The 14,767-nt window shown below is 43.2% G+C and overlaps 1 protein-coding gene and 1 non-coding gene across 4 annotated transcripts in view; both read left to right on the forward strand.

Moving 5' to 3' along the window:
- The window catches only part of LOC134341855 (zinc finger protein 229-like), a 31,816-nt gene that overhangs the window by 3,672 nt on the left and 13,377 nt on the right, over positions 1–14,767 (forward strand). Inside the window, exon 2 of one of the 3 annotated variants that reach the window (XR_010016882.1) lies at positions 610–4,830. The exons of 1 other annotated variant lie outside the window; for it this stretch is intronic. Coding sequence is in view for 1 of the 2 variants with exons in the window: in XM_063039790.1 (XP_062895860.1) it covers positions 992–2,449 (1,458 nt within the window). In the remaining variant the exon portion in view is untranslated. Of the gene's footprint in view, positions 1–609; positions 10,173–14,767 lie in introns of those variants that run through there. One more of the 3 variants, XM_063039790.1, reaches the window with a different exon arrangement.
- Positions 13,295–13,376, forward strand: trnas-uga (transfer RNA serine (anticodon UGA)). The gene has a single exon. It is a non-coding gene; the product is annotated as a tRNA-Ser (tRNA).

Raw genomic sequence — 14,767 nt, forward strand, 5'->3', positions numbered from 1 at the left:
AAACATGCTTGCATTTACCCTATCTGTACCCTTATAATTTTATATACTTCCAACAAATTCTCAAAGCAATGTATAATTTCCTTATTTATGTTTCAAGCCTTTTTTAGGTGTATAAAATGATGAGCAGCAGTGATCATGTGGGTAGCCAGAGGATTCTTTCCCAGGGCTGAAATGGCTAACACGAGGGGGCTTAGTTTTAAGATGCTTGGAAATAGATCCCAAGGGGATATCAGGGGTAAGTTTTTTACACACAGTGGTGGGTGTGTGGAATGCACTGCCGGCTATTTGTGTGAGAGTGTATCAGCTATTGTGGGGCCATGAACCCATGCAGCTCATTGGGAACAGGGAATAATAACAATGGAGAGTGTCAAACTGAGCCAGGTCACTGATTGGAGATGGCAGAAATTATAGAGACAGGAACAGTATCAAAGAATATGTTGGTCATTCCAGATACCAGCACTGTGCCCAGTTAGAAGGTGATTTCTCTCTCCAACTTGGGTTGAACTTCACTGTAACAGTGAGATGCCAGATCACACCTTGACAACTCAAGGGATCTCATCTGAAATATTGTCCAACACCCATTGATGGATTTCGCAAATATTTTTACAGGTTAAAAATGACAAGGAATTTGTCTACGTGAATCTCGAACACAACACACCAGTTTTGCTGTCTCTGTCCAGATACTTAAGAAGAGGAGCAAGGGATTCACTCGATCATCCTTCCTGCTCAGACTGTGGGGAGGGATTGTCATCTGACCGACTGGCATGCCCGTCATTTTACACAGGGGAGAGGCCGTTCAGCTGCTCAGACAGTGGGAATGGATTCACTCGGTCATTTCAACTGAAGGTGCATCAGCAAATTCACCTGTTCTGTGTGTGAGAAGGGACTCAGTCAGTCTACCCACCTGTGGACACATGAGTCAGTTCATACTGAGCAGAGGCTGGTCATCTGCTGAACTTGTGGTAAAGGATTCACTCGGTCATCTGGCCTAATGGCTCACCAACGAGTTCACACCGGGGAGTGGCCGTTCACCTGCTCAGACTGTGGGAAGGGATTCACTGAATCATATAAACTACTGATACACCGGTCAGTTCACAGTGGCGAGAGGGCGTTCACGTGCTCAGACTGCGGGAAGGGATTCACTTGCTCATCCCAACTGAAGGTGCATCAGCGAGTTCACACTGGGGAGAGGCCGTTCACCTGCTCAGACTGTGGGAAGGGATTCACTTCGTCCTCTGTTCTACAGAGACACCAGCAAATTCACACTGGGGAGAGGCCGTTCGCCTGCTCAGTGTGTGGGAAGGGATTCACTCGATCATCCCACCTACAAGCACACTGGTCTGTTCACACCAGGGAGAGGCCGTTCGCCTGCTCAGTGTGTAGGAAGGGATTCACTTGCTCATCCCACCTGAAGGTACATCAGCGAATTCACACTGGTGAGAGGCCATTCATCTGCTCGGATTGTGGGAAGGGATTCACTCGATCATACCAGCTGAAGGTACATCAGAGAGTTCACACTGGGGAGAGGCCGTTCACCTGCTCCGACTGTGGGAAGGGATTCACTCGATCATCTCAACTGAAGGTACATCAGCAAGTTCACACTGGGGAGTGGATGTTCACCTGCTTAACCTGCGGAAAGGGATTCACTCAGTCATCTGAACTGTTGGTACACCAGCAAGTTCACACTGGAGACAGGCCGTTCACTTGCTCAGTGTGTGGGAAGGGATTCACTCGGTCATCCAACCTACTGACACATCAGTCAGTTCACACTGGGGAGAGGCCGTTCACCTGCTCAAACTGTGGGAAGGGATTCACTTGCTCATCCCACCTGAAGGTACATCAGCGAGTTCACACTGGGGAGAGGCCGTTCACCTGCTCGGACTGTGGGAAGGGATTCACTTGCTCATCCCAATTGAAGGTACATCAGCGAGTTCACACTGGGGAGAGGCCGTTCATCTGCTCAAACTGTGGGAAGGGATTCATTCAGTCATCTGAACTGAAGGTACATCAGCGAGTTCACACTGGAGAAGGGCTGTTCACCTGCTCAGACTGTGGGAAAGGATTCACTTGCTCATCTGCACTGAAGGTACATCAGCGATTTCACACTGGGGAGAGGCCGTTCACCTGCTCGGACTGTGGGAAGGGATTCACTCAGTCATCCGCCCTAATGGCACACCAGCGAGTTCACAGTGGGGAGCGGCCATTCACCTGCTCAGTCTGTGGGAAGGGATTCACTCAGTTATCTCAACTGAAGGTGCACCAGGGAGTTCACACTGGAGAGAGGCCATTCACCTGTTCAGACTGTGGAAAGGGATTTACTTCATCATCTCAACTACTGAGTCACCAGCAAGTTCACACTGGAGAGAGGCCGTTCACCTGCTCAGACTGTGGGAAGGGATTCACTCGGTTGTCTCATCTACAGAGACACCAGCGTGTTCACACTGGGTAGAGGCCGATCTCCTGCTCGGACTTTGGGAAGAGATTCTCTCAGCCACCACCACCATATGTCCATCATTGAGTTCACATTGGGTAGAGGCCGTTCACCTGCTGTGAATGTGGGAAGCGATTTGCTCAGTCATCTAACCTTATGTAACTCTCACTTCAGCTAGAAGCTTAACATCGGGGTGATAGCCCCCCAGCCCGGCCAAACTTAAGAAATCTCATTTGGGTGGATGCTGCGTGATGTGACCCCCGTTACAAATCAGTACCCTGAAATAACAAACGGTACACAATTGCGATTAAACAATTGGGCTTTGTAGTTCTTACTTTGACTATAGGGTTAGAAAAGAAAAAATAAAGGAAAATGGCCCACTCCATTCATGTCTTCTCTTCTCTCCCCGGCAAAAGACCAAATCTCTCTTCCAAACTCACAAGAAAGAACATTTCTCTCATTGGATAGCCCTGCACTTCAAAACCCTGTTATCTCTTGTCGTCACCTAAACATTGCTGCTGCAGAGAAACCGTTACCTCAGTAGTGATACATTACAGAGAGACCATTACATTAACACTGAAACCTCACAGCGTGTTACAGTTGTGACACACTACCAGGTTCACAATAGACAATAGGTGCAGGAGTAGGCCATTTGGCCCTTCGAGCCAGCTCTGCCATTCACTGTGATCGTGGCTGATCATTCACAATCAGTACCCTGTTCCTGCCTTATCCCCATAACCTTTGATTCCACTATCTTGAAGAGCTCTATCCCTCTCCTTTCTTGAAAGCATCCAGAGACTTGGCCTCCACAGCCTTCTGGGGCAGAGCATTCCCTATATCCACCACTCTCTGGGTGAAAAAATTTTTCCTCAATTCCATTCTAAATGGCCTACCCCTTATTCTTAAACTGTGGCCTCTGGTTCTGGACTCACCCATCAGCGGGAACATGCTTCCTGCCTCCAGCATGTCCAATCCCTTAATAATCGTATATTTTTCAATAAGATCCCCTCTCAGACTTCTAAATTCCAGTGTATACAAGCTCAGTTGCTCCAATCATTCAACGTATGACAGTCCCACCATCCCGGGAAATAACCTTGTGAACCTATGCTGCACCCTTTCAATAGCAAGGATATCCTTCCTCAAATTTGGAGACCAAAACTGCACACAGTACTCCAGGTGTGGTCTCACTAGGGCCCTGTACAGCTGCAGAAGGACTTCTTTGCTCCTATACTCAATTCCCCTTGTTCTGAAGGCCAGCATGCCATTAGCTTTCTTCACTGCCTGCTGTACCTGCATGCTTACTTTCAGTGACTGATGAACAAGGATACCTAGATCTCGTTGTACTTCCCCTTTTCCTAACTTGACTCCATTTAGATAATAATCTGCCTTCCCGTTCTTACCACCAAAGTGGATAACCCCACATTTATCCACATTAAACTGCATTTGTCATGCATCTGCCCACTCACCCAGCCTGTCCAAGTCACCCTGCATTCTCATAACATCCTCTTCATATTTCACACTGCCACCCAGCTTTGTGTCATCGGCAAATTTGCTAATGTTACTTTTAATCCCTTCATCTAAATCATTAATATATATTGTAAACAGCTGCGGTACCCCACTGGTCACCGCCTGCCATTCCAAAAGGGACCCGTTAATCGCTACTCTTTGTTTTCTGTCAGCCAGCCAATTTTCAATCCATGTCAGTACTCTGCCCTCAATACCATGTGCCCTAATTTTGCCCTCTAATCTCCTATGTGGGACGTTATCAAAGGCTTTCTGAAAGTCCAGGTACACTACATCCACTGGCTCTCCCTTGTCCATTTTCATACTTACATCCTCAAAAATTTCCAGAAGATTAGTCAAGCACGATTTCTGCACTGGGGAGAAAGTTTCAACAACCTGCCTGCTGGATATTTGTCCATCACCGTTGCTGAATGCAATTTTGAAAGTGACTGTTGGTGCTGAACTCTGCAATTATTGCTGTTGCTCACCACACCCAGTTCTGCACCCTGGTGACTGAACATGGGAGGAGTTTCTTCTGCTGCATATTCACCTTTAATGGGACTGGAGTTTTATATGGACTGGAGTGGAGAGCGGCCACTGAAGGAGTGGAGTTTTGAGGCTTTGGCTCGAGAGGTTCTGGCAGTTTTGGCAGCTGGATTGTGCAATCATGTCAATCAAGATTTCGATAGCTCAGACTCAGCAGAAAGCAGCTGATTGGTCAGTCGAGGTCAGGTGTCCAAGCAGTTTGATTGAGCAATTGAAAATTGAAAAACTCAACAAACAAATAAAAAGAGGGGCAGCTCAAGCGAAGCGGCCAGTGAAGGAGTGGAGCTTTGAGGCTTTGGCTCAAGAGATTTCAGCGAGCAGAGGCAGAGGATGAGCTTGCTCCCAGTAAGGTAAGGCTGGGTAAGTTTATTTAATTAATTAATTTAGGAGTTAGTAATGGAGGCAGTAGATAGGGCAGTCCAGTGCTCCGATTGTAGGATGTGGGAAGTCAGGGACAACACAATTGTCTCCGATGTCTACACCTGCAAGAGGTGCATCCAGCTGCAGCTCCTGTCAAATCGGATCGTTCGGGGGGCAGAGGCAGTAATAGATCAGAGTTTCAGGGAGACAGTCAGCCCTAAAAGCCAGGAGACAGGTCAGGTGACTGTCAGGAGAGGGAAGGGGAATAGACAGAAAGAGCAGAGCATCCCTGTGGCCGTTCCCATCAACAATAAGCGTACTATTTTGGATTCTGTTGGTGGGGACGACCTACCAGGGACAAGTTGCAGTGGTTGTGTGTCTGGCACCGAGACTGGACCCTCAGCTCAGAAAGGAAGGAGGGAAAAGTGGAGAGCAGTAGTGATAGGGGATTCAATATTTAAGGGGACAGTTAAGAGGTTCTGTGGGAAAGATGGAGAATCCCGGATGGTCTGTTGCCTCCCTGGTACCAGGGTCCACGATATCTCGGATGGAGTTCTCGGTATTCTCAGGAGAGAGGGTGAGCAGCCAGATTGTGTGGTCCACGTGGGGACCAATGACATAGATAGGAGTAGGGATGAGACCCTGAAGAAGGAAAATAGCGAGTTAGGGGAAAAAGTTAAAAAGCAGGACCTCAAGGGTGGTAATCTCAGGATTGCTGCCTGTGCCACGAGACAGAGAGGGTAGGAAAAGGAAGTCATGGCAGTTGAATGTGTGGCTGAAGAGTTGGTGCAGGGGGCAGGGGTTCAGATTTCTGGATCATTGGGATCTCTTCTGGGGAAGGTCTGACCTGTATAACAAGGACGGGCTGCACCTGAACTGGAAAGGGACCAATATCCTGGTGGGCAGGTTTGTTAGAGCTGTTGGGGAGGGTTTAAACTAGTTTGGCAGGGGGGTGGGAATCAGAATGTGAGTGCAGAGATTAGGGTAGAAGGACAAGGGCATGATGCTATGTGTTCTGAGTTGGTGAGGAAGGACTGGCAGGGGACAAAACATAAATGTAGCCAGTTAGAGGAGCTGAAATGTGTCTATTTCAATGCTAGGAGTATTAGGAATAAAGGGGATGAACTTAGAGAATGGATCAGTACGTGGAACTACGATGTTGTGGCCGTTACTGAAACTTGGCTGGAGGAAGGGCAGGATTGGCTGATGCAGGTACCGGGGTTTAGGTGTTTAAAAGGAATAGTATGGGAGGTAGAAAAGTGGGGGAGTAGCGTTACTGGTCAGGGATAGTATCATGGCTGTAGAAAGGGAGGACGCTGCAGAGGGAGTGTCCACTGAGAGGGGGTGTGGGTGGAAGTCAGAAAGAGGAAGGGATCAATCACTGTGCTGAGAGCAGTCTATTGGCCCCCAAATAGCCCTCGGGACACCGAGGAGCAGATAAGCAGGCAGATTTTAGAATGGTGCAGGAAATGCAGGGTTGTAGTTATGGGTGATTTTAACTTCCCTCATATTGACTGGCACCTCTTGACTGCAAGGGGGATAGACGGGGCTGAATTTGTCAGGTGTGTTCAAGAAGGATTCCTGACACAGTATGTGGACCGGCCAACGAGAGGAGAGGCCATACTGGATCTAGTTCTCGGTAATGAACCTGGTCAGGTGGCAGACCTCGTTGTGGGGGAGCATTTTGGTGAGAGTGACCACAACTCCCTTAGCTTCAGCATAGTTATGGAAAAGGATAAAAACAGACAAAATGGGAAAGTGCTTAACTGGGGAAGGGCTAACTATGAATGGATGAGGCAGGAACTAGCAAGAGTAAATTGGAAACAGATGTTCAAAGGTGAAAGCACAGAAGTAATGTGGAGGAAGTTTAGGGACCACTTGTGCTGGGTTCAGGATAGGTTTGTCCCACTGAGGCAAGGAAAAAATGGTAGGAAAAGGGAACTGTGGCTGATGAAACACGTGAGGCAACTCGTCAAGCGGAAGAAGGAAGCATATGTAAGATATAAGAAGCAGTCAGAGCCCTGTTGGTCGCTTTTCAATTGCTCCTACCCTGTTTACTTAATTGTCTCTACCAGTCTTTCTTTTGAAACCTTATTATAATACTTCAATACTGCTTTACTGTGGCTGGGAAAAGAACCAAAGTGTTTGCAAAAGAAAGAGTCTTTGGATTCAATCAGTGACTTCCTTAAACGGCAAAAGTAGGAATTCTCTGAGGAGTTTCAACGGCTCAACAGCAAATTGGATACAATTCAATGAACTTTATTTCAGCATGAGAACCAAATTCAGGAGAATACTGTGAAGCTAATGACACTTGAAGAGGACGTTGAAGATACAATTAAACTCTGCAAAGAGTTATCTTTATCCAATGATAAAATGCTGAGAAGGATCATCAGTCTCGAAAATAGAAACAGGAGAAATAACTTGCGAATCCTGGGTCTTGAAGAATCAATTGAAGGCGCTGACCCTACGAAGTTTTTTGCAAGCTTTCTGAAGCAGCTTTTCCCTGATTTATTCACTTCCGATCCGAAGCTCGATCGAGCTTTTCGCTCTCTGACTTTGAAGCCATTGTCCTTGGCAGCGAAATCCAGATCGGTCGGGACTAGCCTTTCATGAATTTCGTATTAAGGACCTTTTAATTCGCCATACCCGGAGACAAGGAATGATCGATTTCCAAAATTACAAGGCTAGATCTGTGGAAGACTATTCGCCTGAAGTTTTGGCTGATCGCATGAAATATAAACATGTTATGTTGGAATTTTATAATAAAGGATATAAACCATCCCTTCAGTTCCCCGCACGTCTGTGTATTGTTTTCAAGAACGGATTGCAAAATAGAATCCATTCAGTTGAAGATGCAAACGAGTTTCTGAAGGATGAAGTCTAAAACTTATATTTCTTATTTGATCAAGTTTTTTCTTCTGTTAATATACATTTGAAATAAGGTTTCATTAAGCTTATGTTTTGGCTGTTCATATATTGTCTTTTGTTATATATTTTTTTGATACTACTTTATTTTATCCCGTTTTGAGGCTTTATTTTAATACAGCTTTCTTTAAATTTGTTTAAAGTGATCCTTTCGTATTTCCGAATACCGAGTTATTTTACTTTTTATGTTGTGTCTTGGTAGGGACATAATGACCTTGCAGGACTGGAGTTTTTTTTCTGTCAACAGGATTTTTTGGGGCTGGTACTTAGTTCTCAGCTCGCTGACTGTCTATTGGTCAGCTTTCTCGCTTTGGGTGGGGGAGAGAGTAGGTCCTATTTCTCTCTGGGAGCTGTGTTGGGTTGAATGTATGATTGTTTATTTGAATACCTTACTTCACGATTTGCTTTCTAGTTTTAATAACTTATGGCCAGATCTTTTAATTACACGTTGATTGGTATTTAAAATGGTTCAAAATATCAACCTGTTTAGTTTGAATGTGAAAGAGCTGTATCACCCCTTCAAAAGGAACAAAGTGTTTGCTTATATTAAAAAATTAAAAGCACCTTTTTTTTTTACAAGAAACGCACATACGCAGCTGTGATAGCTTACGTTTTTTTTTACTTGGTGGAAGGGTATGCAATTCCACTCTTCGTTTAACACACAATCACGTGGCGTTTCAATTTTTGTAGATAATACAGTTTCCTTTATTCAGCATAAAGTTGTTTCGGACCCTGATGGTCGATTTGTTATTGTATCGGAGTTTAGACAGTAAATTAATTGTTTCTGGTAATGTATATGCCCCCAACATAGATGATTCAGGATTTTTTGAATGTCTATTTTCCTTTTTGCCAAATTTGTGTACTTACTCCCTTGTGATAGGAGGACATTTTAACTTCTGGTTAGATCCAGTATTAGATCACTCATCTGTTAAACCCTCCACACTTAATAAATCAGCTTTGTTCATCCAATCTTTTACAAATAAATGTGGTTTTGTTGATGCTTGGCGTTTTCTGCATCTGACGGACAGGAAGTATTCATTTTTCTCCCATGTCTATCGTTCTTATACCAGGATTGACTTTTTTTTATTGATAGTCAAATGATTTCATTAGCTCGATTGATTGAATATAAAGCGATTGCTATCTCTGACCACTCTGCTGTAATTCTATCTTCAAGTCTTTCTGGTCCTATCCCCATGAGTAGATTTTGGTGATTTAATTTAACTCTGTTATCCGATGAGGAATTTTAAAAATTTATGGAGAATCAAATTACTCTTTTTTGGAAGAAAATATGTTGGAAGAGACATCTAGCCTGATTATATGGGATACTTTTATAGCATACATCCGAGGTCAAATTTTCTTATACTGCAAACATCATTAAAAAAGCTAACAAAGAATGAAATGAATTAGCCAATCAGTTAAAGCAACTGGACTTCAATACCTGATCCTGAAACATATGAGAAGTATTGAAACTAAAACTAAATATGATCTTCTTTTAACGTATCCAATTGAAAGCCAACTTTTAAAAGATAGAAGTCAACTTTATACTCATGGAGATAAAACTGGTAAGCTACTGGCTAATCAATTGAAGCCATTTTCAGTGAATTAGCAAATTAAAGAAATAAGTAAAATTAATGGGGACATGACAACTGACCACCTTGAAATTAATGACACTGTTAGGGAATTTAATTCTAAATTGTATAGTTCTGGCTCTGTTAATGATAATATTGAAAAGAATAATTTTTAGATCAATTAAATATTAATAATCTTTCATTAGATGATCATAGGCAATTGGATCAACCTATTTCCCTGGAGGAAAGTGCTCAGGCTATTTGAGAATTGCATTCTGGGAAATCCCCAGGACCCGCTGGATTCTCTGGAGAGTTTTATAAGGCTTGTTCCTCCTTGCTTATACCACACTTATGTTCTACCCTTACAGATTCCTTTAAGGTAGGAAGACTACAGCAGTCTTTTTACTAAGTTTTCATTTCACTCATTCCCAAAAAGAATAAGAATCCTACTGTATGTTCTTTGTATAGACCTATCTCTTTATTCAATTTTGATACTAAAATTTTATCTAAAGTGTTGGCTCGCAGACATAAAAATATTATATCTTCTATGGTTTTGGATGATCAGACAGGATTTATTAAAAATCTATATTCCCATTTTAATATACGGCATTTGTTGAATGTTATATACTCTCCATCTAAGGAAATACCGGAATGTGTGATATCTTTGGATGCGGAGAAGGCTTTTGACAGAGTTGAATGGAACTTTCTATTTACATCCTTAGAAAAATTTAATTTTGGACCTAATTTTATTCATTAAATTAAATTACGTTATTTATCTCCCTCCGCTCGGGTTCTTACTAATTTTCAGATTTCTAAACCCTTTAAACTCCAACCTGGAACTAGACAAGTTTGCCCCTTGAGCCCCCTGCTTTTTGATTTGGTATCAGAACCATTAGCAATTGCTTGTTGAGAGTCTAAAGAGATCACTGGTATTTTAAGGAGAGGTACTATTCATAAAGTGTCGCTCAATGCTGATGACTTATTGCTTTTTATATCTAATGTTACAATCTCTTTACCATTTGTGTTCCATTTACTGACTAATTTTAGTCAGTTGTCAGGATAGAAATTAAATCTACAGTAGTGTGAACTGTTTCCTTTAAACAATTTCATACCAACTGATATTAACCTTCCTTTTAAATTTTTAGGAGAACAAGTTATATATTTGGGAGTAACAATTAATAAGAATTCTGAAGATTTTTTTTAAGGAAATTTTTAAAAGTTCATTGAATTACGTTAAAAACACTCTCTAATTGGTTGCCACTCTCTTTATCACTGATTGGCTGAATCAATTCTATTAAAATGAATATCTTACCTAAATTTGTATACCTTTTTCAAGCTGTGGCTGTTTTTATTCCTAAATCTTTTTTTGACTCTTTGGATTCAATTCCTTCTCCCTATATATGAAAGAATAAAAAAAAACCTTGTATAAATAAAGCTCACCTTCAGAAAACCAAACAGAATGGAGGATTTGCCCTACCCAATTTTAGGTTATATTATTCGGCAGTTAGTATACATAATATTACGTTCTGGATATATTACATTAACAATGGGAATTGCCCTATATGGGTTTCCTTGGAAGTCAACTATGTTATAAAATTTTCCATTATTTCTTTACTTGGATCCTCGCTTCCTTTACCTTTAAATAAATTAATTGACAATGTGGTGGTTAAACACACATTGAGGATTTGGTTGCAGTTTAGAAATCATTTTGGTTTATTGAGATTTTCCCACTCAAGTCCCATACTTTCTAATTGTTTTTTGAAACCATCATTAATTGACTCATCTTCTAAAGAATGGAATAGATTGTGTATTAAACGATTTCAGGATTTGTTTAATGGAGGGAAACTTACTTTTTTTGTGCAACTTTCAATGAAATTTAAACTTCCCAACACTCACTTTTTTTGATACTTACAGATTAGAGATTTTTTTTTAAGATCTCAATTACTTACATTTCCTACAAGTCCAGATAAGAATAGATTAGATACAATTTTTAATTTGAAACCATTTGATAACGGTTCAATATCTTACAGTCTGCTGTCGGGACTGAAAATGGCCTCTTTAGATACAATTAAAGGAGACTGGGAAAAGGATTTACAGATTTTCATATCTGATGAGAGTTGGAAGATTATTTTAAAATTGATTTATTCTTCATCATTATGTGCTCGTCATTCTTTATTACAATTCAAAGCGGTCCATAGAATTCCAAAGAAGACAATTAATAATTGATAAGAGGAAAGATGAAATGGAAAATAATAAAGATGAAAATACCAATTTTTCAGACATATAAATAAAAGGGAGGCGAGAGTGAATAAGGGAGTCATGGAGGGAGCGATCCCTGCGTCTCTGCCCCCCCCCCCCATCCCTCCCCACCGATCTCCCTCCCGGCACTTATCCTTGCAAGCAGAACAAGTGCTACACATGACCTTACACTTCCTCCCTTACCACCATTCAGGGTCCCAGACAGTCCTTCCTGGTGAGGCGACACTTCACCTGTGAGTCGGCTGGGGTGATATACTGCGTCCGGTTCTCTCGATGTGGCCTTCGATATATTGGCGAGACCCGACGCAGACTGGGAGATTGTTTCGCTGAACACCTACTCTCTGTCCCCCAGAGAAAGCAGGATCTCCCAGTGGCCACACATTTTAATTCCACGTCCCATTCCCATTCTGATATGTCTATCCACGGCCGCCTCTGCTGTAAAGATGAAGCCACACTCAGGTTGGAGGAACAACAGCTTATATTCCGTCTGGGTAGCCTCCAAACTGATGGCATGAACATCGACTTCTCTAACTTCCGCTAATGCCCCACCTCCCCCTCGTACCCCATCCGTTATTTATTTCTATACACACATTCTTTTTCTCTCTCTCCTTTTTCTCCCTCTGCCCCTCTCACTATACCCCTTGCCCATCCACTGGGGTTCCCCCCCCCTTCCCATTGTCTTTCTCCCTGGGCCTCCTGTCCCATGATCCTCTCATATCCCCTTTACCTATCATCTGTCCAGCTCTTGGCTACATCCCTCCCCCTCCTGTCTTCTTCTGTCATTTTGGATCTCCCCCTCCCCCTCCCACTTTAAAATCTCTTACTAGCTCTTCTTTCAGTTAGTCCTGACGAAGGGTCTCGGCCCGAAACGTCGACTGTACCTCTTCCCATAGACGCTTCCTGGCCTGCTGCGTTCACCAGCAACTTTGATGTGAGTTGCTTGAAATTCCAGCATCTCCAGATTTCCTGGTGTTTGAGTTTGATAGCTCCGTGCCTGTGCTCACTGCAGGGGCATCTCATTGAAATCTATGGAATATTGAAATGCCTACTTAGAGTAGAAGTGCGGAGGGTGTTTCTTACAGTTGGGCAGTCTGGGATTAGAGAGCGGGGCCTCAGATTAGAAGGATGATAGTTTAGAACAGGGATATCTTTATCCAAAGGTGGTGCATCTGAGGGATTAGTTGTCACAGACGGCTATGGAAGCCAAGTCACTTGGTGTATTTGAAGCAGAAATTGATAATTTCTTGATTATTAAGGACGTCAATGTCCATGCCCGGTAGACTGAGATTGAGGGGAATCATAAATCAGCTCTGCTACAATGGCGGAACAGACTCAGTGGGGCGAATGACCTGTTCTTGTTCCTTCGTCTTATGGACCAATGATCTATTATTATTCTATGTGTGTTACACGGTACAGGTGCCGTAAAACAAACAAATAAAGGACATATCTCCGTCATAATAAACCTGATTCTCATCCTGACCTTTATCCCCAACAGTGGAAATCTCCTTCATTTGCAATACTAACGCCAACGTTATCCCTGTACACTCACGTTCTGACCTACCAGTCTTGCAACAGATTCCCAGATTGTCCAATTATACTATTTGTATCGGAATGATGATTCATCATTGCCATCAGTGAAAATAAATCATGTTCAGCCCTCGCTTCAGATGCAGTGCTGCGGTGGGTGACTAACATAGACGGAGCTGCCATGGCCGAGTGGTTAAGGCGTTGGACTTGAAATCCAATGGGGATTCCCCACGCAGGTTCGAGCCCTGCTCGCAGCGCGAACTCTACAGCCATCAGGGACTAGAAATCCAGCTGCCTGTGAATAACTCCCTGGCTGCTCTCTGAACGCTACATTCTCTGCCAAGTCCAGGCGGCAGACTTTAAGATTTTTACACTCTTCAATACTGTTGCATTTCTACTCAGTGTCCAGAGTTCATTTCTACCCCGACTCTGATCAATCTCCGTGAGGCAGCTTAAACAATCCTTTCTGGTGGAGTTTACTTAGCGACGACGTTGTTACTTTGCAACCGAATATCTAACAATAGATTTCGAGTAGAAACAGAGCGATTGATGTCGGTGGGTTCTACAGCTGTTTGGATACCGAGCGCCTCACTTCGTTCACCAACCTACTTCCTCCAGCTGAATTGCGGACGATTTATCGCACTGAGCAGAATTCCTGCCGCCAAATCAGCAGCAACTTTGGAATTTTAAGAATTAATGACACCAATTTAATTTTAATTGTCTTTATGATTGAAGAAACTGGGAGAAGTACCATCAATAAGTATAACGTATCGCCCTCTCTTGCTCCCTCTGTTAGAAGATCATGTGTAAACGCATGAACCATTTCTCCTCATCCGTCCGGACGGTGACAATAATTACGAGCCCTCCAGCTTCCGAGTTTAAATGAAGGGGCGGAAAGGTCCATTTCTTTCTCTCGCTGTGGTGAAATACTCCGATGATCAAGAAAACGCTATGAGGAAAACGATGACCCAAAGTGAACATGAAATCGGTTAATTGCCGTGTAACTTTCTCTCTTCCACTGCCTGTAAAACTCCCCCGTTTATCGCTCTTGCCCTGTCTACGATGCGACTCTCTCCCCTGCTTCACTTCCATGTCTCGCTCTTTCTCTATCTCTCTCTGTAACATACACAAACTCACACACATACATACACACACACACACACACACACACACACACACACACACACACATTATCGCCCTCCCTCTCCCCCCCCCCCCTCTCTCTCTCTCTCTCTCTCTCTCTCTCTCTCTCTCTCTCTCTCTCTCTGTGGGGAGCTAAGAATGGGGCAAGAGTTGGGAAGGAACTGGAGGGTGCAAGTGAGGATGTGTGGTAGTCAGCTCGATATGGGAGTCTTTTGGTATGACACAGTGGTCGCTGTTGTTCGTTAATCCTTATTTATGTCGGTAATTTTGATGCGAAATCGCGTCTTGATCAGGAAGTTTCTGCATGACACAAAATTAGGCGATGCTGTTGATACTGAGGGAGGTTACTGTTGATTACAAGCGTACCTGTTTTAGTTAGAGAAGTGACGGATGGGTGGTAAATGGATTCCAATGTAGATAAGTATAACGTCGTGCATTTTGGAAATAAAACTTGCAAAGCACTTGTGCTGTAAATGGCCGGGCATTGCGGAGTACAGTTGACACG

The sequence above is a fragment of the Mobula hypostoma genome, unplaced genomic scaffold, assembly GCF_963921235.1.
Source record: "Mobula hypostoma unplaced genomic scaffold, sMobHyp1.1 scaffold_53, whole genome shotgun sequence".
NCBI lineage: Eukaryota > Metazoa > Chordata > Chondrichthyes > Myliobatiformes > Myliobatidae > Mobula > Mobula hypostoma.